Genomic DNA, 20,072 nt, shown 5'->3' with positions numbered 1-20,072 from the left:
GCTTCGATAGTGGCTTTTCGGTGTAGCTCATGACCTCTAGTTCAGTTACATTTAGCAGAAGGAATCGCACTCTCTTCACATTGGAATAGTACGTGGGTGGGTGTTTCCTCCTTTTCTTGCTTTCTTGCCTCTTGGCCTTTCTTGTGTAGTTTAGCTGTTAAATTGGGCTATTGGAGTTCTAAGGAATTCCCTCTCCTGTCGTTGTCCTGGTATGTCTCTCAGCCATGGCAGGAATTCTCTCTCCATCTATTTTTTGATGACGGATGAAATTTTAATTTTCGTCCTGGATTCATATATTCTAGCTTCTACTCCTTCTTGAATGTTTTAGTCGTCTGGGTATCTTATTATTTCTGTTCTTATTGGTGGGTCACTCTTCCAGTATTCTCTGACTGGATTTTAGTTCTGTAATATTTAAGAAAGCAGTGTTGTTGCTGTCCATAGGCAGTCTTAGGACTTCGTCTGCGTCTATCTCCCTGTAGGGCTTGATTCTTGCTATCTTCATCAATTATTTATGACTGACCTTGCAGCTGACTATATGCAACGGATCTTTGTATATACATTGTTTTGGTGGGATATTCAGTAGTCTTCAGTAGTAGTAGTAATTCTGCAGTAGGCACTCACGCACGCTACTCAGCTACCTTGTTGCCTCCATCTGTATGGTTCTTGTCCACCAAATTCCCTCTCGATACGCTATAATCCTTCTGAACCTCCCAAGTACAATTGCTGCCCCAAGCGTAATCGTCTGAATGTGCGCTTTCCAAGTAAGCTTTTTGGTCAAATGTTCAAATGTGACTCCTAAATACTTTGCTTTCTTATGTAGCCTTTCTCTCGTGCATTTTCGGGTTCATTTTTAGCTGCTCATTTTGGCTACAGTCTCCCGCGACTTTCATAGCCTTTCGGCTTCTCTTTGAGGGAGTACTATACAATGTTCCTCTTACCACAATCATTAAGTCCTTTGCAGCAGGTCGTTAACCAGTATGGCAGTATAGCAGAGAAACACTGCTGGCTCACAATCCGAAGTTCCAACGAACAAGAAAAATATAAAAATATATTTTGGTGTTGCCTAATATCGGACCATCAATGCCACCTTAAAGTCAACCACACCTGCTCAAGTGATGACTGTCTGACTGTGCACTCTGCTAGATAACGAATCAGACTCTGGCGAACGAGCACTGATACTATAATCAGAACAGAGGAACAGGACTAAATTTCCTGATATGCTAAAAGCACACATCAATACGCATGGGATCAGCGCGAGAAGGAGTAGCTCCAAACCTTCAGATAGCTGATCAGACAAAATAAACGATGGTAGTCAGTCGCCAGCCCTTCCCGAAGCTCTGGTCAAGATAGAGAATAGAGGGTGCTAAAAATCCTTGTGTTTGAATAGGCTACCACAAGACGACGATGTGGCTGGGCTCATATAATGTAGGATCACTTTAAAAAAAGATTAATTTATAAAATTGGAATATGAATTGAGTAAGATCAAGTGGAGTATAGTTGGCAGTTATGAAGGAAGAAGTAATGGTATGGTAATTAAAATTAAAAAAAATCATAACTTGAATACATATTACATTCATGAACGAATATAATATGTATTCAATGAACTCTTTCTTTGACAAAAAATCAACAAGAAAATGGACGTGTATTAGCCCTGACAAAAATAAAATAAAAAATAGTGCAGTTTACAGCTGATAAACTAAAGGACATCAGATATAGTGGAAAATACACTAAACACAAGATTTCAAGATCAGATAAACCATTCAGATATAAACGAATTGAAATTATAAGAAAAAAATCAAAAACACTAGAACTCGAACAGAACTAGATAAGGAAACAAAGTTATTTATAGAAAAAATATGGAACCTTAATAGAAAAAACTAAAAAGGCTCACCAGAATACGTCGAGCTAAATAAACCTATTAGAAAAAAGATTAGAGAAGACAAAAGAAAAACCCAAAATAAACTAATAACAACAATACTTGAAAAGGTATGATATGTCTAAAGCCGAAGGTAGGAACACATCAAATTCTGTCACTAAATGATAAAAACGGAGTCGAAATTTGTGATCAAGTAAAGGTTCTAGAAAGTATAGCGGAATTCTATACAGAATTATGTAGAACAAAAGAACAAGAGGTCAGCATAAAACTAACCCCAAGATTAATAAGAAATGTGGGATCAGAAGCGATGCCAAAAGTAACAATAGAAGAATTTACAAAGGCAAAGGACATGAAAAATAACAAGGCACTCGGAGTTCGCAGAATCAATACAGATATGATTCTTGAGGGTGGAAAAAAGGTTGATTAGGATCGTAATAAAACTAGTAATCAGTTGCATCCACCGGCAAAAAATACCCAGTGCATGGAATAACTCGAAAGTAATATTATTACGCATGGGCAAAATTTAGGGAACTATATACCAATATACCTGCTATCACACCTACATAAGATACTTACGAAGATCATTACTAATAGGCTAACTAAAAAACTAAATGAATACCAATTATACGAACAAGCTGGCTTCAGAAAGGGCTATTCAATATCAGACCACTAATTAACCATTAGAATGTTGATAGAAAAATACAACGAGTACAAATTTGCACTCTATTTGGCATTCGTAGATTATGAAAAAAACATTCGACACAGTGGAACATAGCGCGGTACTCAATTGCAGGTTTGACAGTAGATACATTACCCTAATACAAAGTATCATGAATCAGTCTGTAGCTACATACTGCCTCTACTCGAACGAACACACAAAACCAGCAAATATAGAGAGAGGTGTTAAACAAGCCGACACACTACATCTAAGCACTTAATTTTTTGACGAAATCATCTTGCACAAAAATCTACCATCACAAAGAAGAACGTGAACATTCTAATGCTGGGAATATTTCTTAAAGATAAAAGAACACATACATAGACATACAAAGATAACCGACGTAGTGCACAAATTTGAATACGCAGGACATGTTGCTAGGGGAGAAACTAACAACGAATACGAATTTCGAAGACCCAGGGGAAGACCTCCAATGAGATGGACGGATGATTTAAAACTAATCGCTGGCCGAAATTGAATACAATCAGCCTATAGCAGAAGAAAATTGGCAGACAAAACTTGAAGAGGCGTATGTTCAAAAGTGGATTTAGAAAACGCTAAAAAAGAAGAAGAAGAAGAAAAATATATCGAAATTAGCTTAACTCTTTCAGCATAACTATTCCATTCCGTTGAACGCCTGTATTAATGGCAACTGTAATATTGGTAATAATTGGTAACCATGTTTCATGAAAGAAAATGAACGATTATCAGACTGGTATTTCTTTTTCGCTAATTCCCCAGCCGCCATTGTGGACAAAACTTTTTAAGGAAGCTTCTGGATTCCTCCTGTGTCGGTTGTTTATTATTAGTTTCAGTTAAGGTCTGAAGAAGTCAAAAGGATGATCGGCGGAACGTCAGCAATTCTATAATTTATTTGGGTATTGTCTTTAGCAAAGCTGTTTCCAGACTTCATAGTGTTTCACAGTGTTTCTATCGCTGGCAGGTGCAGCCAATAAGCAACCCATTCTTTTTCAAAATGCTGGAAGTTGCTGTAGAAGCGAATGTAACCATTTAAAACAACAAGAAATAGTTTACACATAATGTTTATGTGTCGTCACTTTACGTTGACGTTTCGTATAATATAAATCGATCTTAACTAAATCATTTTCGTCTTCATGAAAACATTTACTGAAACCTAAATTTTTACACTTCCCTATTGTTTGAGATTTGACACCATTCTTTTCACAAAAGTCAAATTCCACTCTTAGTCAAGTCACTTGCAGCAGCACCAGCTTTAAATTCTCTGTAAGGTAAAAGGTTACAAACGTGTGTTTTACTTTTATATTTGCACACGAGTAAATCGGATTTATTAGGGTCTGCGACTCTTTGGAAATTCGTATTTTTTGATGAAAATATTTGTTTTTCATGCTTGCGCTTCCTCGCCGTCACGGATAAAAAACGATATCTTATCTTTTAACAATAGGTGCGACACAGTTAGTAAAACAAATAACGGTATGATCGAGATAAGTGTGCGCACTTGATTATTTCCTATCAATATCACGGTCGCCATTAGTACAGGCGTTCATCTGATGTGAATAGGTACCAAGTGCGAAGTTGATTTCGATATATTTCTATATTGTTCGTGTTCGCTGGAGCTTCGGATTTTGAGGTGCTCAACTACAAAATGGCGGCCCAGAAGGATCTCGATTTCGGCATGAAATGCATAAAGTATATGCTTTTTGTCGCCAACTTTATGTTTGTGGTAAGTAACGAGGCGTAATTTCAAAGCAATGTAACTATATAGCTCTGAATTTACGCAGTTTTTGCTTCACATTTCCCAAATACTTGTTTATACTTGTGTTTTTTGTGATTGGAAACGGCAATACTTCTCTTATCTTATCTTTCAGCCGACTTACAGATTTCATAATTACTTTTTAGTTCACTAATTATTGTTTTTCGATCAATTTTAGACGGATTAGCGTTAACACTGCGCGCGCAGTCGTCGTGACTTCACCAAATCGCGAGAACGCCATTTTAAAGTGGCGCTGTTTGGCTTTATAGTTAGTTCCTAACCGCAATATTAATAAAGGTATAGGATTGCGTTAGTTTTCTCAGTCAAATAAAATTTGTCATTCGTATATATATTTTTAATTAAAACAACTTATTTTTTACAACAATTTTTGGTATAATTTCAATTTTTTGTGTAATCATACACAAAGTAGAAGACTTACACAAACAAAGTAAAATGATTAGCGATGCTGCTGTTATAATCATTGAAATTAAAATGCCATTAGCAAATACATATATCGCGACGTTTAGATAAAAAGACATTTATAAAAAACAGTCATTTATTTCTACAAGTAAAGTTACTTATTCAATACTCGAAGTAAGAGCAATCTTAAGCACGTAAATTAGTAGTAAATAAGTCAATTAACGAGTGACTTACAAAGTTAAACAAACGTGTTGCATACTACACTTTTTCTAGGACATTTTTGCAAGACGAGACTAATTCATTCACTGACATGACTGTCGGAATTGTGCTGTAAATTCTCCAAAAACATCTCATTGGTTCCAAACTCGTGCGGTGATATCCCGGAAATGTCCATAGTAGCTCGGATCCATGGGAAAAAAACTGATGCAGTAAAATGACATTTTCTGTACGCTAGATCGGTGTATAATTAGGTTTTTTACAGAAGAGAGTGGAGAAAATATTAAAACACTGCTTTCTGGAATTCAGTGATTTATTTTATTTTTATTTATCTATTTATTTATTTTATTTATTTATTTATTTATTTTATAAACATAAAGGCAGACGAGGCTGGCCAATTACAGGATAGCGCATATTAATCATAACATTGCATATGGTCGAGAATACACTAGAAACTTAACAAGATATTTCCTAAGCTAACACACAGTAATTAGAAGAATGTTACAAAATTTTGTATACGTTTCTTTTAAACAGATGTAGGCTTAAGTTGAATAAGTATGTATCTTCATTGTTCAGAAAAACACATTTATTGTATATACCAATACATCTAATGAGCGGAGAGTTTAAGAAGTAGCTAGATCTAATTCTATCTATAGAATAAATTAGCTTAGTGTGCACTCGATAAGGACTTGACAATTTTATAAAGAAAAAATACGTTTGAGCAATTTCTACGTGTTTCAAGCGATCTTAATTTATAAAACTGTAGGTTATTTTCATACGAAAAATAGTTTCTGTCTCTATTATATCTAAAATTAAGGTTTTTAAAAATCTTGTTTTGGAGATTCTCTATCCGATCGACATACTAGCGATAGATGGGATTTCATACGGTAGATGAGTATTTCAAGATGGATTTGATGACGCTATTATAAATTAGAATGACTGATTTGTGGTTGCGAAAGCCTTTGGTGTTACATAATACAAAAGCAATATTTCTCAAGCCCTTCTTTACAATATTTTCTACATGTGCTTCAAATGTTAACTCAGAGTCCAGCATGATGCCTAAATTTTTAACTTAAGTTTTATATTGTCGAATTTTAAGTCAATATTGCTGAGTTCTTTTTTTCCTGTAAGCTGTATTATTTGTTATTTATCGAGGTTTAAAAAAACTCTGTGATTGTTACAGTGTGATTGTAAGGAATAATAGCATCAATGTGCATTATAAGAGTGAAAGTGTCTTCCTATTGAAACGAAAATTAAGAGCATTAATAAATTTAATTTGGAAACTCCAGATCCGATCCATGTAAGTCGAACTAGAAACTGTTGACGAATATTGCAGAGCACTTCTTACTAAACTGGAATATAATGTAAGCCCTCAATAGTTCGCAGAATAAGTCCTAAATTACGCAGTCTTTTTCCAATGATGGCCTTTCATGGGACTCGCATAACAGTTAACATTTAACCACGTTAACATTTTGATTTCTCGAGAGATTCGGTTTAGAAAAAATTATGTTGCGACATTTAAACAGAGTCAATTCAGAGTGCAGTACTTAGAAAATCTGTTTGCAAATTTTCCATATCTAAAAACGAATTAATGATAGTAGAAATCTTCAGATCATCAGCATACAAATCTAGAAGACAAGTTCCTATATGATATAAAAATAAAACCAAGAGCTAGCGACTCAAGTTTGACTTTTGCAGAACCCCAGAATTCTCACCTAAGCACGACTCTCTCATTCCATTAATTGCTATATATACATATATACCTTGCATAAAATTACCATGTATAACAGCTTACGTGATGAACCTTGTTGGAGATTTTTGAAAAATCGGTGTAAACAACGCAGACATTATGATCATCTGTTTTTTTGTTCTTCAAACGAAAGAGACAAGATTAGTCATAATTATAATAGACCAACCCTTTTAGATGTTGATTGTGTTATTTTTAATTTGAAAGAACAATAGCTCCAACAAAACTCAGACTCAAAAACTTTCCGAAAGTGACCTTTGTTCCTATTGTCGGTTTTGTAGATCGAGAATCTTCCGTTTTTTCCAAAAAATTCCTAGAGACTGACTATCATCAAACAATTTGTACAATGGTTTAGTTAAGCTAGGAGAAGCACTCAAAAATATCGAAGGAATTTCATCCGGGCTCTGTCCCTTCTTCGGGTTAAGACCTCGTAGGGTATTTTCAATAGCTAAAGATCCATTTGGGTTCTCATATACACTACTAAAATAATCCAGTTTATTAAGTTTGTGTAAATTTTGGAAAGTTTTGAATATCATTACCATCATTTATGAAATTAGGATCTCTTTTAATGTGTTCCATTTCAAGTAACGCCCTTTTGTGATAATCGCCTCCCGAAGTTACAACCTTTATGTTGTCATATTCAAATTGGTACAGAATTTTTAGTGATGGAGATCCTCTTATGAGAGTTTTATTTTGGTATATGTCATATTAAAGTCTTTGCCTTTTAATTTGTAAACCGCAGTACTTGGTTTATGGGCATCTCTGATGTTATGCCTATCGCTAACACACACTTTCTTTCTATTCCTAACTAGGTTGGTGAGTAACTAGAATTTCTTCTGTAATTTTAAGGGTATTCCTTCTGATTTTTTTCCCGTGCGAATGCCTTATCGGTAAGACCAGGCCTTGTTTGTAGTTTATTGGAGTATTTGAATCATAACATAGGTAATGCTGTAACAAAATATTCTTCTAAAAAAGAATCAGGTTCTGTGCTACCACCTGGAGTATATTTGAAACGTACATCGGAGACGAGGGTGAATATAGTTAAAAGCTATGATCGGGAGCCAAATTTTTGACGAGAATTTATAAAATGCAATTGTTAACTTATATTTCATAGAAATAGGAAACATAAAACAACCAGAAATAAAATCTGTTTCTAATCCACTCATTACCAAATGCTGTACCAATCACCTGTGAAAAGCAAGAACTTTAAACCTTCAATAAAATGAATCGCTAAGTCTGTCGGAGTATTTGTGAAGTCACATCAAAAGCAACATGACGCAGGCTGTTTAAAATGATTCACTGCCTTTTTACTGGTATGATTTTTTTAGTTAAATTTGTTATTGAGTAATTCTCAAAAAAAAAAGATTTTGAAGTAACGACGATTTGCCGAGAAAAAAAAAAAGAAAAAAAAAATCAGTTTTTACGAGCTTCCAAGTTTTTCTTTCCACGATAAGGATATATGTAAAAGTAAGGTTAAATGAGGAGAAACTAAAATTTCTCCGGTTTATTCCAAAATGCCATTTATTATTCGAAACAAAAATCTAGTGTTCATAAAAACAAGTTAAGCTTGTTAAAACAAAATTAACAGTGGGCAATGCTGCTTTTAAAATATTCTTAAAAATCTTTAATTTGGCAAATATACCAGACAATCTTTGTATAATATTTTTCCTGGTAACGTTCTATTTTATTAGGAGAATTTTGGCGTTATTTTGTAGATTTTTTTTCTATAATTTAGCTAGTCTAAAGACACATTTTAGTTTTGTTTGGCAAATTCGTTTTGCATATAAAGTTTTTCTATTTATTTCTTTTTCTCCCTGTACCTTTTCAAGTGTTGTTTCCAAGTTGTTCTGTTTGATTTTAATTGTCGTCTTGACATATCATCTTTTAAGTTTTATCACCCCTTTATTTTACGTTTCTCCGTAAATTTCACAATCTCGTTTTTGTTCATTCATTCCTCATCCGACATTCTTTTTTATGTGTTTTTTATTAGGCTTTGCTAGCAAGAATCACATGTAGTTATTAGCGTGGTAATTATGAGTGTGCACAATACGGAAAGAAAACTATTATCGTCGCTAATGAGTTTTTATTTTTTTTTAATTGTACCTTCAGAGTAAATAAAATTTATGGTAGGCATCTATTGTAAAATGCAAGTAGTAGGGAAACTTCATTAGTAATTTTAACTTTTAATTTAAAGTTATTCTTATTATTCTAAGACAGATCAATGTTTTCCAGTATTAAACAAGGTTTCTCAAAAAATACGAAATATGTTTCTAATATTTTGCAATAAAGCATGACTAGCTCCATCCACAAAATGGATTTTTCTTTGTATCGCTTTACATTAATCTACCGATAAGGTGAATCACTTGTTTTATAACTGCTGATATGACGCCTCAAAGACTCCGAGACGTAATTACTTATTTCAATCTAACTTGGAATGGCAACAACGTGATAGAAACGTGAAACACATTTTACAAAATAAAAAGGCGACTAGTGATGCTCATTTTACAATTTCGTTTTTCAAAAAGTATAATAAATAAATAATATAAACAATCTTTCATCCAAGTTGTCTGCCATTAGTGTTAACTTGTATAACAAATAACAATCTCCGTCACTCACTCACTTTAAATAAAATTTGCTTCATAAAATCCATATTGCTGCATTTTTTAAACCATACCAATTCGATAGATGGTAACGGAAATAGAAATAATTCTAATACAAGTACTGCACCAATATGGAGCGATCGTTTTCAAGCTTCGTATCACCAATTTTAACAAAAAAAATTGCCACCCTAGTTTAACAAACAAGATTTTTTGTAAATTCTAGTCGGAACACATATTCGTCGACCTTTGGAAGCTGCGCTTTTGTTAAGCTAGTAGGAGGTTGAAATTTAATTTCAATTTTAATGCTCTATGGTGCTCAGAATTGAAAGTCGCCGGCAAATGTTTTTGTCTATATTAAACAAAATAGGAACCTACTAATTTGAAATTACTCTTACTGTTTACTTTATTTTTGAAAATTATTTCAAACATGTATTCTCAAGTAAATTGGTTTTTATATTATATCTCGGCAAAAGGTTTCATCACTTTGAGTGTAGAGGTCTGTCAACTGACAGTGTATTGGCGAACTGTGCTAATAAGAAAACCACCAACGATGGTTTTTTTCTGCTGCAGTAACATATCTTGCGATTTGTTATCTATAGAACTCTGCCCTGGATTGACTATATTGACAAGGTTTGTACAACACTCTTGGCGCCTGGTGGACCTTAAAGTAGAGAGCTTGCTATTTTATAGAACAGTAATGCAGGAAAGGTTTAGAAATTCAGAGAAAACTAACCAAAACTAACCAACCAACAGATTATGACCCTGTCCTCTATGTATATGGGTCAATGAAATATAAACGAGTTTTTGTATAAACAAAATTTATTCTACAAGAAACAGCTACAACTCTGCGAATTATTCTTCTATAAAACACACTTATTGCACAATTTTGCCAACGCGATGATAATTTTTTCATTCCATTCTAGCAAAATGAAGGTGGGCGGGTATGTAATCAGTTTGCACGAATCTTCTCACATGCCGGTTGGTCTCAAATTACTTGCCTCCAAGTGCATCTTTATTGACTCTAAGGTTTATGATTAAGTGTTTTCCGCTACATACTTGCAGGCTTTGAATGTTATGCATAACAGCTTCTCCTTTTCCTTGAATTTAGAAAGGATCATCATTCAGCAACGTTGGAACGCAACGTGCTTAGATTTTTCTTAGATTGATTTGACACTGCCATAGCTGACACCAGGTTCTTCCGAAATTTGTGCAATGTTTTCAGTAACAACGCTGGTGCGAAAACGAAAGCGACTAATGACTACGAGAGCGTAGCTTCCTCGAACTGGGAAAACAGCCAAATTTCGGCTCCTTGTGCGTTGCTTAACATACACAGACTGGACAAGTCAGCTGATATAGTATACGGACCACACACACACTCAAATACCCCTCCGTACACTCGGCGTTTAAAGGCTCATTTATATTTGACTGACTCGAGTATTACATGGATGTGTTGCATTAAGACGCGTATGTCTATCGAGTAGTAGCCGTAATTACTCCATGATTACTCCAAATTGATGCCTTTGCAAAAATTGCTTATCATAAGTGGTTCCTGGAAAACCTTAACTGTATTTCAACCTATTTGGTGTACTCAGTTATTATATTTTTCTATAATTGAAAAGCTCTAGTTACTTCTCAATGTTTTGTTATTTGCATTACTATTTTTTATGTACCATTTGTTGTTGTATAACTTTATCTGAATGGTTAATAAAGTTCTATTCTATTATGATAATAACCGTAGCTGTAACAAAAAAGCTTGGTTATCTTTATGACTCATATCGAGCGCTATAATTTCTGTATTACACGTTTTCGCCAATTGTATAGGGTGCGCGAGATATGATTACAAATCTATATGTATGAAGTAAACTATTTAATGCAAATGAAATATCGCGAGAGATGATGGTATAATTTAGAAACTTGGCTGAGGCAAGTTTAATTTTTAAGAATAATACTTATAATAATACAAATAATTTCAATATTTGCTTTCAGTTAGTCGGTTTATTGCTTATATCTATCGGATATAGCATAAAAGCAATATACCGGAACTTCGAAGAGTTTATGGAATCGCAATATTACAGTCCATCGATTCTGGCTATAGTTATCGGGTTCATCATACTAGTCATCGCTTTGTTCGGGTGCGTGGGCGCCATCAAAGAGAGTACCTGCCTAGTGAATACTGTAAGTGAAACTTGAAATACTGAATTTACGTTAAACCCAACTGGGAGTTTTGCAGTACTCCTTCTTTTTGGCGATCGTGTTGGTGTTGGAGATCGCGGTTAGCATTGCAGCTTATGCCATGAGAGCGAATCTGAATGCTACGATTGGAAACAACATGGAAGTTGCCATGCACCACTACGACAACGAATTTAACGCTTTTACCTGGAATGCGACCCAATACAACGTAAGTGTCAAATAGATTTAAATAGATTTAGGATTTATTGTATGGCCGTCGGCTACAACCTGATATGATATTGGGGCACACTCATAAATTAAGCAAAGTAATATAGCCAAAATCGGCTCAGGACCTATTGGTGATTACTTTTCTCTACTTCAACAATTCAAAGTTAATTGGTGACATCACAATAAACGAATATAAATACTATTTTGGTCAAAATCAGTTAATAATCCCTAATTCCACCCATCTTCAACGAAGCATATAAGTTCTTCTGGAAACAATTACAGTGATGCTCCCTAGCTAGCAAAACACATAGTAATTAAAGAAAACTCCTCAAAGAAAAATATAAAAGTTACATTTTCTCACGACCTACAAAAGGAAATTAATTACTTAAAAGATTTAAATTGGCAAAGAAAATCTTATAAATCTGATACGTTGAGATGCACATTGAGTATAAAAATCGAAAGAAAATAGTACCGAAAAAAAGAAATAGCACCACTCTAATGTAATTTCTCAAAGAGAAAAAAAAGATCTTGGAATTAGTTCCCGTTGGGATATTGCATGATGTCTATTTTTCATGCGAGTCTGTCATTCCATCGCCCCTCTCTCAGATCTCGCGAACTCATTGCTTTGGATACTCCTTCTTTCCAAGTCTTTTTGGTCTTTCAGGTTTTCTACGGTTTGGCTGTACCCACTGTATAATCAGTTTTGGTAGTTTCGCTTGGACATGGTCGTACCATACGAGTTGCTTTCATTCAATGTCAGTTGTTTTTGCTCTCATTTTTTGACGTACACCCTCGTTTAGAATTCTTTCTTTTCTGGACATTCCTTGTGATCTTCTAAATACATCTATTTTTATTGCTTCTAGCTTTCTTCGATTGCTTTCCGTGACTCTCCACATCTCTGCACCATAAAGCAGACTACTCTTAATAAACGACTCGTAAATCGTAAACTGTCGTTTTTTTTCCAATTTATTGAACGGTTCCCTTTCTATGGGCAGGTACTTAGTTTTCTGGGTATTCTAAACCCCATTTACTCTATTCCTCTTGTAGTTTCTGCGCCATATATTGCAAGTCATGTCTATCATTTGCTATCATCATTTTATAATAGGCGAATTGTAAAGTATATAAGCATATAACTTAAAGAGTGTGGGCAATATACTACACCTCTGACGTAGAAATTATATAAACAAAAAATTCACACACAAATCGATTTAAAAATAAATGTTTTACCGATCAACTTGAAATAGCAAATCAATTTGGAATTTATTTTGCTAACTAAGTAAAAATAAAATATAAACATTGTTCATAATTACATTAACATGTACGTTGGCAAATAAAATAATGTGATACGTTTATGACAAATCACATAATAAAAAAACATAAATAGAGGCAGATAAATTAGTAACAAAATTAATTAAAGAATCTACTCTCTCCCTATCTAACAGATATTTTGAATTAATAGGTCAATGAGGGCTCGTTTCCAAAAGAGGCTTGCTGAGATGTTTTAGAATTAAAAAAAAAAAAACTCTGACAGGTATTTATTTACTTAAACTATTAATTTACGCACAAAAAAATAAAGGCAGCTTTCAAACCAGATCTGACATTCACTCTTACTCGGCAAGAAACAAAAATAACTTTCAGTTATAAAAAAAAACCTTATTTTCTCATTCCGATTCCGATCATACTACAATAAGCTCTGCTGAAATCAGGAACGTAAACCAAAAGAAATTTTAAAAACATTTATTATGCAACGAGTATGGTAAAAGGCATTTGAGTCACAAGTTTAATAGACGAGTGATTTAAAAAGTTTACCAAACGTGTTGCATACTATACTTTTTCTACGACTGTTAGTTTTTGGGTACATTTTTGCAAAACAACACAACTACATTCACTGACATGACCATCAGAGCTCCCAAAAACGTCAAAATTCAAGCCGTTCGGTGAAATCTCCGAATACATCCGATTGCTCTTAAACTCGTCCGGTAATGTCCCGGAAATGTCCGAAGAGGCTCGGATCCGTGGGGAATGAAACTGACGTGGTAAAATGATACTTTTCGCAAGCTAGATCGATGTATAATTAGGTATTTTACAGAAGGGAGTAGAAAAAAATCTTTACTAACAACACATTTTTCTAACATCTTCGAATGCGACAAAAGGTAAAAATAAATAAATATAAAGAAGTGGGTCTTTTCGTGTAATATATTTTGTATTTGTTTGTTTCATATAATATTTTTATGTTTATAATTTTTGAAAATATTTAGACCTATTACTATTCGTTCGAAAGTTGTTTCTACCCCATTCCTCGCTAGGAGTCTCGCTTTCTTTCAGTTCACTATGCCCTGTCAGTTGTTCGTTATTACGGCACTCTAACATGAATAGGGAGTCCTGGCAGTTTCTTACAGTCTTGTAGGCACACTAGGGTGATTTTAAGGCTTTTAATTCTTCCTGACTATTGGAACTTTTTTTAAAATTCTTTTCCGCACAATCTGAATTCCACCATCATTGCGCAGATGTTAATCGCATGCATTTCCGCTTGGAATATACTGTGATACGTACCCAGGAAATGAGTACCCTTAATCGCCGCTTGAAAAAGTGTGTTTGTGTAGCCTACCTTGTCTCTCCGTCCAGATATATATCGAGGGGGTGGCAATTGGTAAACGATATATTTGTTATGTTATTATATTTGTTATGTAAGGTTAATTTATTTTGGTTATGCGAAGCAGTTGAAACAATATTTGTTTATTCACTCGAATGTGACATTTCCGCGCATGCCTCCGAAAGTCCATGTTAATTACTGAACAAGGTCCTATTAGTTGAAAGCGAGATTTGAAGAGAAATTACTCCGAAATGTAAAACACATGTTCTGCGAAACAATTAAAACAATGTTTATCTGATATCATGAAATTCAGTGTGATTAAAAGTAAACAATTAGGTACCTATTCAAATAAATTAGTTGTCCGGTAAAAATGGATCATAATGAATTATTTATGTCTTGATTGTATAAAGGAATAAAATTATTTTGTGAATAAGCTTAGCGCAAATGCTGTGGTTTAAATAATTATACAAAACAATATTATAGTTATAACTTTGGATCGCAATTCTATTTAACGGAAGATAATTTTCATCTAATTTCTAATATATACAAGATGTTGATTAAGCCATCTTTGAATTTTTTAAGCTTATAATATTTCACTCAATCAGCCATATACCAACTTCAAATTTTTATATTAAATATGCCAGATAGGGTAATTTGCTAAAGAGTTAGCCAAACTTGGTGGGCGTACAGATAGAACCATATGGAGGATAATAGATTTGTGCTTTAATTCTTTTCATCCTTTGCGTTTCCAAAATGTTCAGGAATTTTCAAAAATAAATGTTTTCACTTCAAAAAGTCATTTTTATATGTTTTTGGTCCTTCCTCTAATAAGATCATAATTAAGCACAAATACTATCGAAATAATTAGCTTTAGGCTGATGTTGTTAATAATATGAAAATATTAATATACTAAAATTGGTGATCTTTAGGGCTCAGATAAATTAAGAAAATCTTTTCGAAATGAGTATGTGTATATAACTACCAAAGTTTGGATAACCCACCAAACTCTTTGTATATTGCATGTGGTATCAAGATTTTTTGGAGATAAAAATATTTTTTTCGAAAACGTGTCAAAAACCAAAAAATTCTGATGTTTGGGCAACAATTTACAAATGTCTTCAAGTTAATGGAAAACACGTTAAAAAATACATATATTTAATATTTCTGGGGTATTGATTTTGATGCTTGTTTTTTAGTTAATGTTTACCTAGCGTTATTATTCACGAATATTCTTATTTTACTTTAAGAATAAGTAAATATTTTAAGTTAAAAATTTTTGCAATATTTAATTTAATTGAAACAGGCCATCATTGCTTTTCAATTCTTTAGTTGGATTATGTTGATTCACAATAACCTTTAAAAACAAAATTGGTGGATAGTCAAAATATAAATAATGAATAGTCCGAATTTAATTATGTCAAATATATTACCATTTGATGAACAAAACCATTATGTTTTCTTGCTATCGTATCATAAAATACTTTTTGTGCTCAATCAAATACTAAGGTTTCCTTTCCCAAATGGAGCAGCCTACTGGCAATCTGCAAAAACTCAGATTTGTCAATAACACAAAATTTTTTTCGTGAAGAAACGTTTTCCCCATAAAGTGAATTAAAAATGTGCATAATTGTATATTATGCAATAAGTGTGGTAAACGGAATTTGAGCAGCGCAGCGGAAAGAGTGTTTAATAAACAAGTGACTTAAAAAGTTTACCAAACGTGTTGCATACTATACTTTTTTATAATATATTTAATTAAAGGTGAAGCGTCTATAATTTTGTGAATATTATGTTGACAATGGAAACACCATTAATAGTAAAAAGCAACTGAAGAACTATTTTTTTTATAATATATTATTATATAGTAAACGAAATTGAAATATTTAAATTCTGAACGTAAGTGAGTGTTAAGTTTTCCAACAAAGGTTACAAATTTTACTAGTTATTAAGTTAATTTTATAACATTTGTGATATGACGGTAATGTCAATAGCACTTAACAAAGCTGAAGACAACAAATAAATAAAAATTTAAAATTCTATACTTTATTGGAGAACACAATTGTCCAAACGGTCATATATTTCCTATAATGCAAAACGATTAACTTTGTATTGAATACACTATTGTGCTCTTTCAAGGGTGCTAATAAAGTATATCTCGCAATTTATTTAAATAGGCCAATCTCGCAAATTTCCCTTTTGGCGTGTTTTCTTCGGGAATAAAACCCTCTTTTCTTTTATGCATAGAAAAAGGATTTCGGGTAGGGTGCCCCAGATGGGGATACAACTTCCTGTCCGTATATATAAATACATAAAACGTCATTAATTATAGAGTTAAAAAAATGGCCCAGACCATATTAGTATTACGAGCCCTAACAACTAATTGTTCGGACGATGTACGAAATAATAAGAAAACATATTTATACTTATTTTAAATTGATTTTTTTTGCCTTTTCGATTGAAAAATGATATCAAGCACTTATTTTTATACCAAAAAGTGCTATCGTAATGAATTATTTTTTATTTCACATAAATTACATAACAAAATATCAAAAACATACCGAATTTGCTGACAAATAAATATTCGGACGCATTTAAATCTTTTACTTTAAATCGAACATTAATAAGAAGTGACATCACCTTTCTCGGCAATAACAGCTTTTATGCGTTTTGGCATGGAGTCTACCAAAGTCTTGCAATTCTAGTCATTTGAAATTTTTTGCATTACTGAGGTATGATAATTTCTCGCACTTTTTTGTTTGTTGCAACACCACGCGTCATTTTCTTATCAACTATTATACAAACTTGAAAGGTACAACCCGAACTTACATCTCATTTATCTAAGTACACTACATTTTACCATCAATGCATGGGTAGCATTGATTTCTTGGTTAATAAACATTCGCGTCCGAATATTTATTTGTAAGCAAATTTGGTATGTTTCCGTTATTTTGCTATGTAATTCATGCGAAATAAAAATTAATTCAATACGATAGCACTCAAATAAATTGATTATTCAATCTACAAAGCAAAAAAAAAATTGAAATAGATATAAAAATATATTTTTTATCATTTTTTACATCGTCCGAACATTTAGTTGTTAGGGCTCGTATAAGTACTACGTAATATAAATTAAATTATTTTAGATATGTTAATATCCGAGAATTAGTAACCAAATCTTCTCATCTTATTTGAAAAATACTTGCCTAGAACATATTTTTCTTATAACGCTCAGATTTTTGACTAAACGTTGCGAACAGCTACAAGTTCTTCATTATCGGTCATCGCGAATATATTGATGAAAGTCTTTAAGAAGAAAGCCCTCGTCATCTTCCATCTATAACTTTTGTGATTCTTCTACCAACGAGAATCTAGAGAAATCTATGAGCAACCAAACAATCTTAACCGTTCACCAGTATGAGAATCAGTCACCTGAGACAATATTCATCCTCCTCCTTTAGCTCCACCCTCCTCAAACAGATACCGAGTGGAATGCGAACGAGTTTCAGTTAAGCTCAGAAGAAGCCAACAGGATGATTGGCGAAACGATTCATTAATAACCAACGCAGCAGGAATCCAAAAGTTTTGTAAATAGCACTCGAAGAAGGATAACCATGTCTAAATATGGCATTTTCTTTATTTTCATTTCATTATGTTATTCTTAAGAGGAATATTACAAGTCAGCTTTAACAAACGCTTAATTAAATAATTCTCTTCATTTCACGGTAAAACAGAGCTCACTGCACCTGCATTAGTGTATATATATGTATTAGTGTTGTTAATACTGAATAAAAAAAACATAAACAAAAACTACTTTTCATCAAAACGTGGTGTTTTTTTGACTTGGCTGTTAGTACCAGTACTAGTAGTTTAGCGTGGCAGTTATCTTCTGATTTCTGGACTACACCGAATCGTTCGATGCAATTAAATGTAACTTTTATGACTGAGGTTGCAGGAAAATCGGTGTACCAAAACATTTAAGTTTGCTGATAAAAAGCTTGTACGGTAAAAATTAAGCCTATGTACATGTAGACTGCCCAAAAAGTTCATTGCAAGAAAGGGTGTCAGGGTGTTGTATCTCCTCTGCTCACATACCTTAAAACGAATATGACATGAACATTTTTAACTCGCCCATTTTGAAGTATTTCTATCAGTGACACTCAGTGTTATGGAACATATAAAGTTTGTTTTTTATTGTTTAAATAAGTTTTCCCCGCAAAGTAACAATGCGAAATTTGCTTTTGCTCATTTTTACAATTTCCCTTACAATTATTTACGTCTAGAATACGCCCCAGATGCCTATATAAAGATATGGCAGAAGACTAGCGGAGCCATAGGCCCTAAAAGTGATAAACTTGAAAATGGTTTTTTATTAATATTTCCAAACCGAGTTGCGAGAAAGTTTTGAAATATTAGTGTTTTGGTGAGAACTGCAATAAATTTCTCGTGGATCTACTTTTACACTTTTTTCTATAAAATCGGAAAAGTTGTGTGCTCTTAGTATGCCTATCTGATTTATTTATCAAAAATTGAAAATTAGCCTTAAAATTGATGAAGTTATTGTCTTTTCGTCAATTATGGTGTTTTTTTGTTCATACTGGATTTTTAAAGGTATCTAGCGTTTTTCGAACAGAAATTAGCAGACATTCATTATATTATAATTATAAGAATATATAATTCGGTATTAAAAGGTGAATTTTTATAGCAATAGTAATTAAATTTTTTTAAATGGAAGTTATTTCTATTTTTTGTCGAGTAAAAATTATAGTAAATTAATAGTTTAAGTAAACAAATTCCTGTCAGCCTTCAAATGTGTTTAGTTCTAGGTACATTTCTGCACAATTCTATTGGTTTTAAGATGTAAATTAATCGAATTATCCCTTTTTCTTGGACAATGATTCGGTCCGAATCTACTGCTCTTCCCCCACTTATAATATTGTAAGCGATTACTGACTATACTGATGAGTAGTATACATTTAAAAGAGAAGAGGTATTTAAGGAAGATTTCAATGTTAAGATAGCAAATTAAGAGCTATTAATATTTTTTTGATACGGTCTATTTCATTTCCCCACCTTAATTGACAGTCAAGTTTTGTATCTAGAAATTCTGTATGCGAATTTTCAGTTATATATTTTTTTTAGGGTTTGATATTTGTGTATAGCTTTTTCATTTTTTCTATTGATTTCGTTTCGCCTCTTCCCCGGCATTAAAATGGTCGCATCGTCACAATATTGGTATAGCTTTAAATCATCCAGATATTCTGGAAGATCAGCTATATATGGTACTATATGGTAAAGACGGTTTCCCCAAAGAGTATTTTCTACATAGAAATTTAGCAGAACGTAGATTGTTTAGTCAATCTATGGGAAATTACGATTATGAGGGCTAAACAAAATTGAGGAAAATCTTCAAATAGCATTAATACCCCTGCCAGATATGACCAATATTCCTAACACCATTGTTGATATTTCAATCTGTGCTCATCGAAATTTTCCTATAATTTACTATTAGAAGAACAAGTTTCGCCGTTATTTTCCAGTTTTGTGACATAGGTAAATGAATTTCCAGCTTGGTAAAATGGCTTAAATGCATGGAATGCTTAAAAGTATGGAATTTAAAAATCAAAAACTTTCAAAATCGTTTAGAATTTTGCCGCTGGATTCTTAACCAACAATATAGTTTAGATACAATTGGTGTTAAATTTTCAAGAGATAAAGCTTTTAACATTCACAACACGCATTTCTGTGGTAACGAAAATGCGATGGTTGTTCGAAG

General features: G+C 33.1%; 1 protein-coding gene across 3 annotated transcripts in view; it reads left to right on the top strand.

Annotated features, from left to right (window-relative positions):
- The window catches only part of LOC132704043 (CD63 antigen-like), a 29,104-nt gene that overhangs the window by 7,530 nt on the left and 1,502 nt on the right, over positions 1-20,072 (top strand). Inside the window, exons 1-3 of one of the 3 annotated variants that reach the window (XM_060673672.1) lie at positions 4,075-4,296; positions 11,296-11,484; positions 11,540-11,707. In XM_060673672.1, coding sequence (XP_060529655.1) covers positions 4,219-4,296; positions 11,296-11,484; positions 11,540-11,707 — 435 coding nt within the window. In that variant the 5' untranslated portion in view covers positions 4,075-4,218. Of the gene's footprint in view, positions 1-4,074; positions 4,297-11,046; positions 11,233-11,295; positions 11,485-11,539; positions 11,708-20,072 lie in introns of those variants that run through there. The other 2 variants (XM_060673673.1, XM_060673676.1) reach the window with 2 other exon arrangements.

Source organism: Cylas formicarius, unplaced genomic scaffold (assembly GCF_029955315.1).
Source record: "Cylas formicarius isolate icCylForm1 unplaced genomic scaffold, icCylForm1.1 PGA_scaffold_6__28_contigs__length_40554024, whole genome shotgun sequence".
In the NCBI taxonomy this organism is placed as follows: Eukaryota; Metazoa; Arthropoda; class Insecta; order Coleoptera; family Brentidae; genus Cylas; species Cylas formicarius.
The sequence above is the reverse complement of the archived record's forward strand: the minus strand, read 5'-3'. Positions and strand labels throughout refer to the sequence as shown.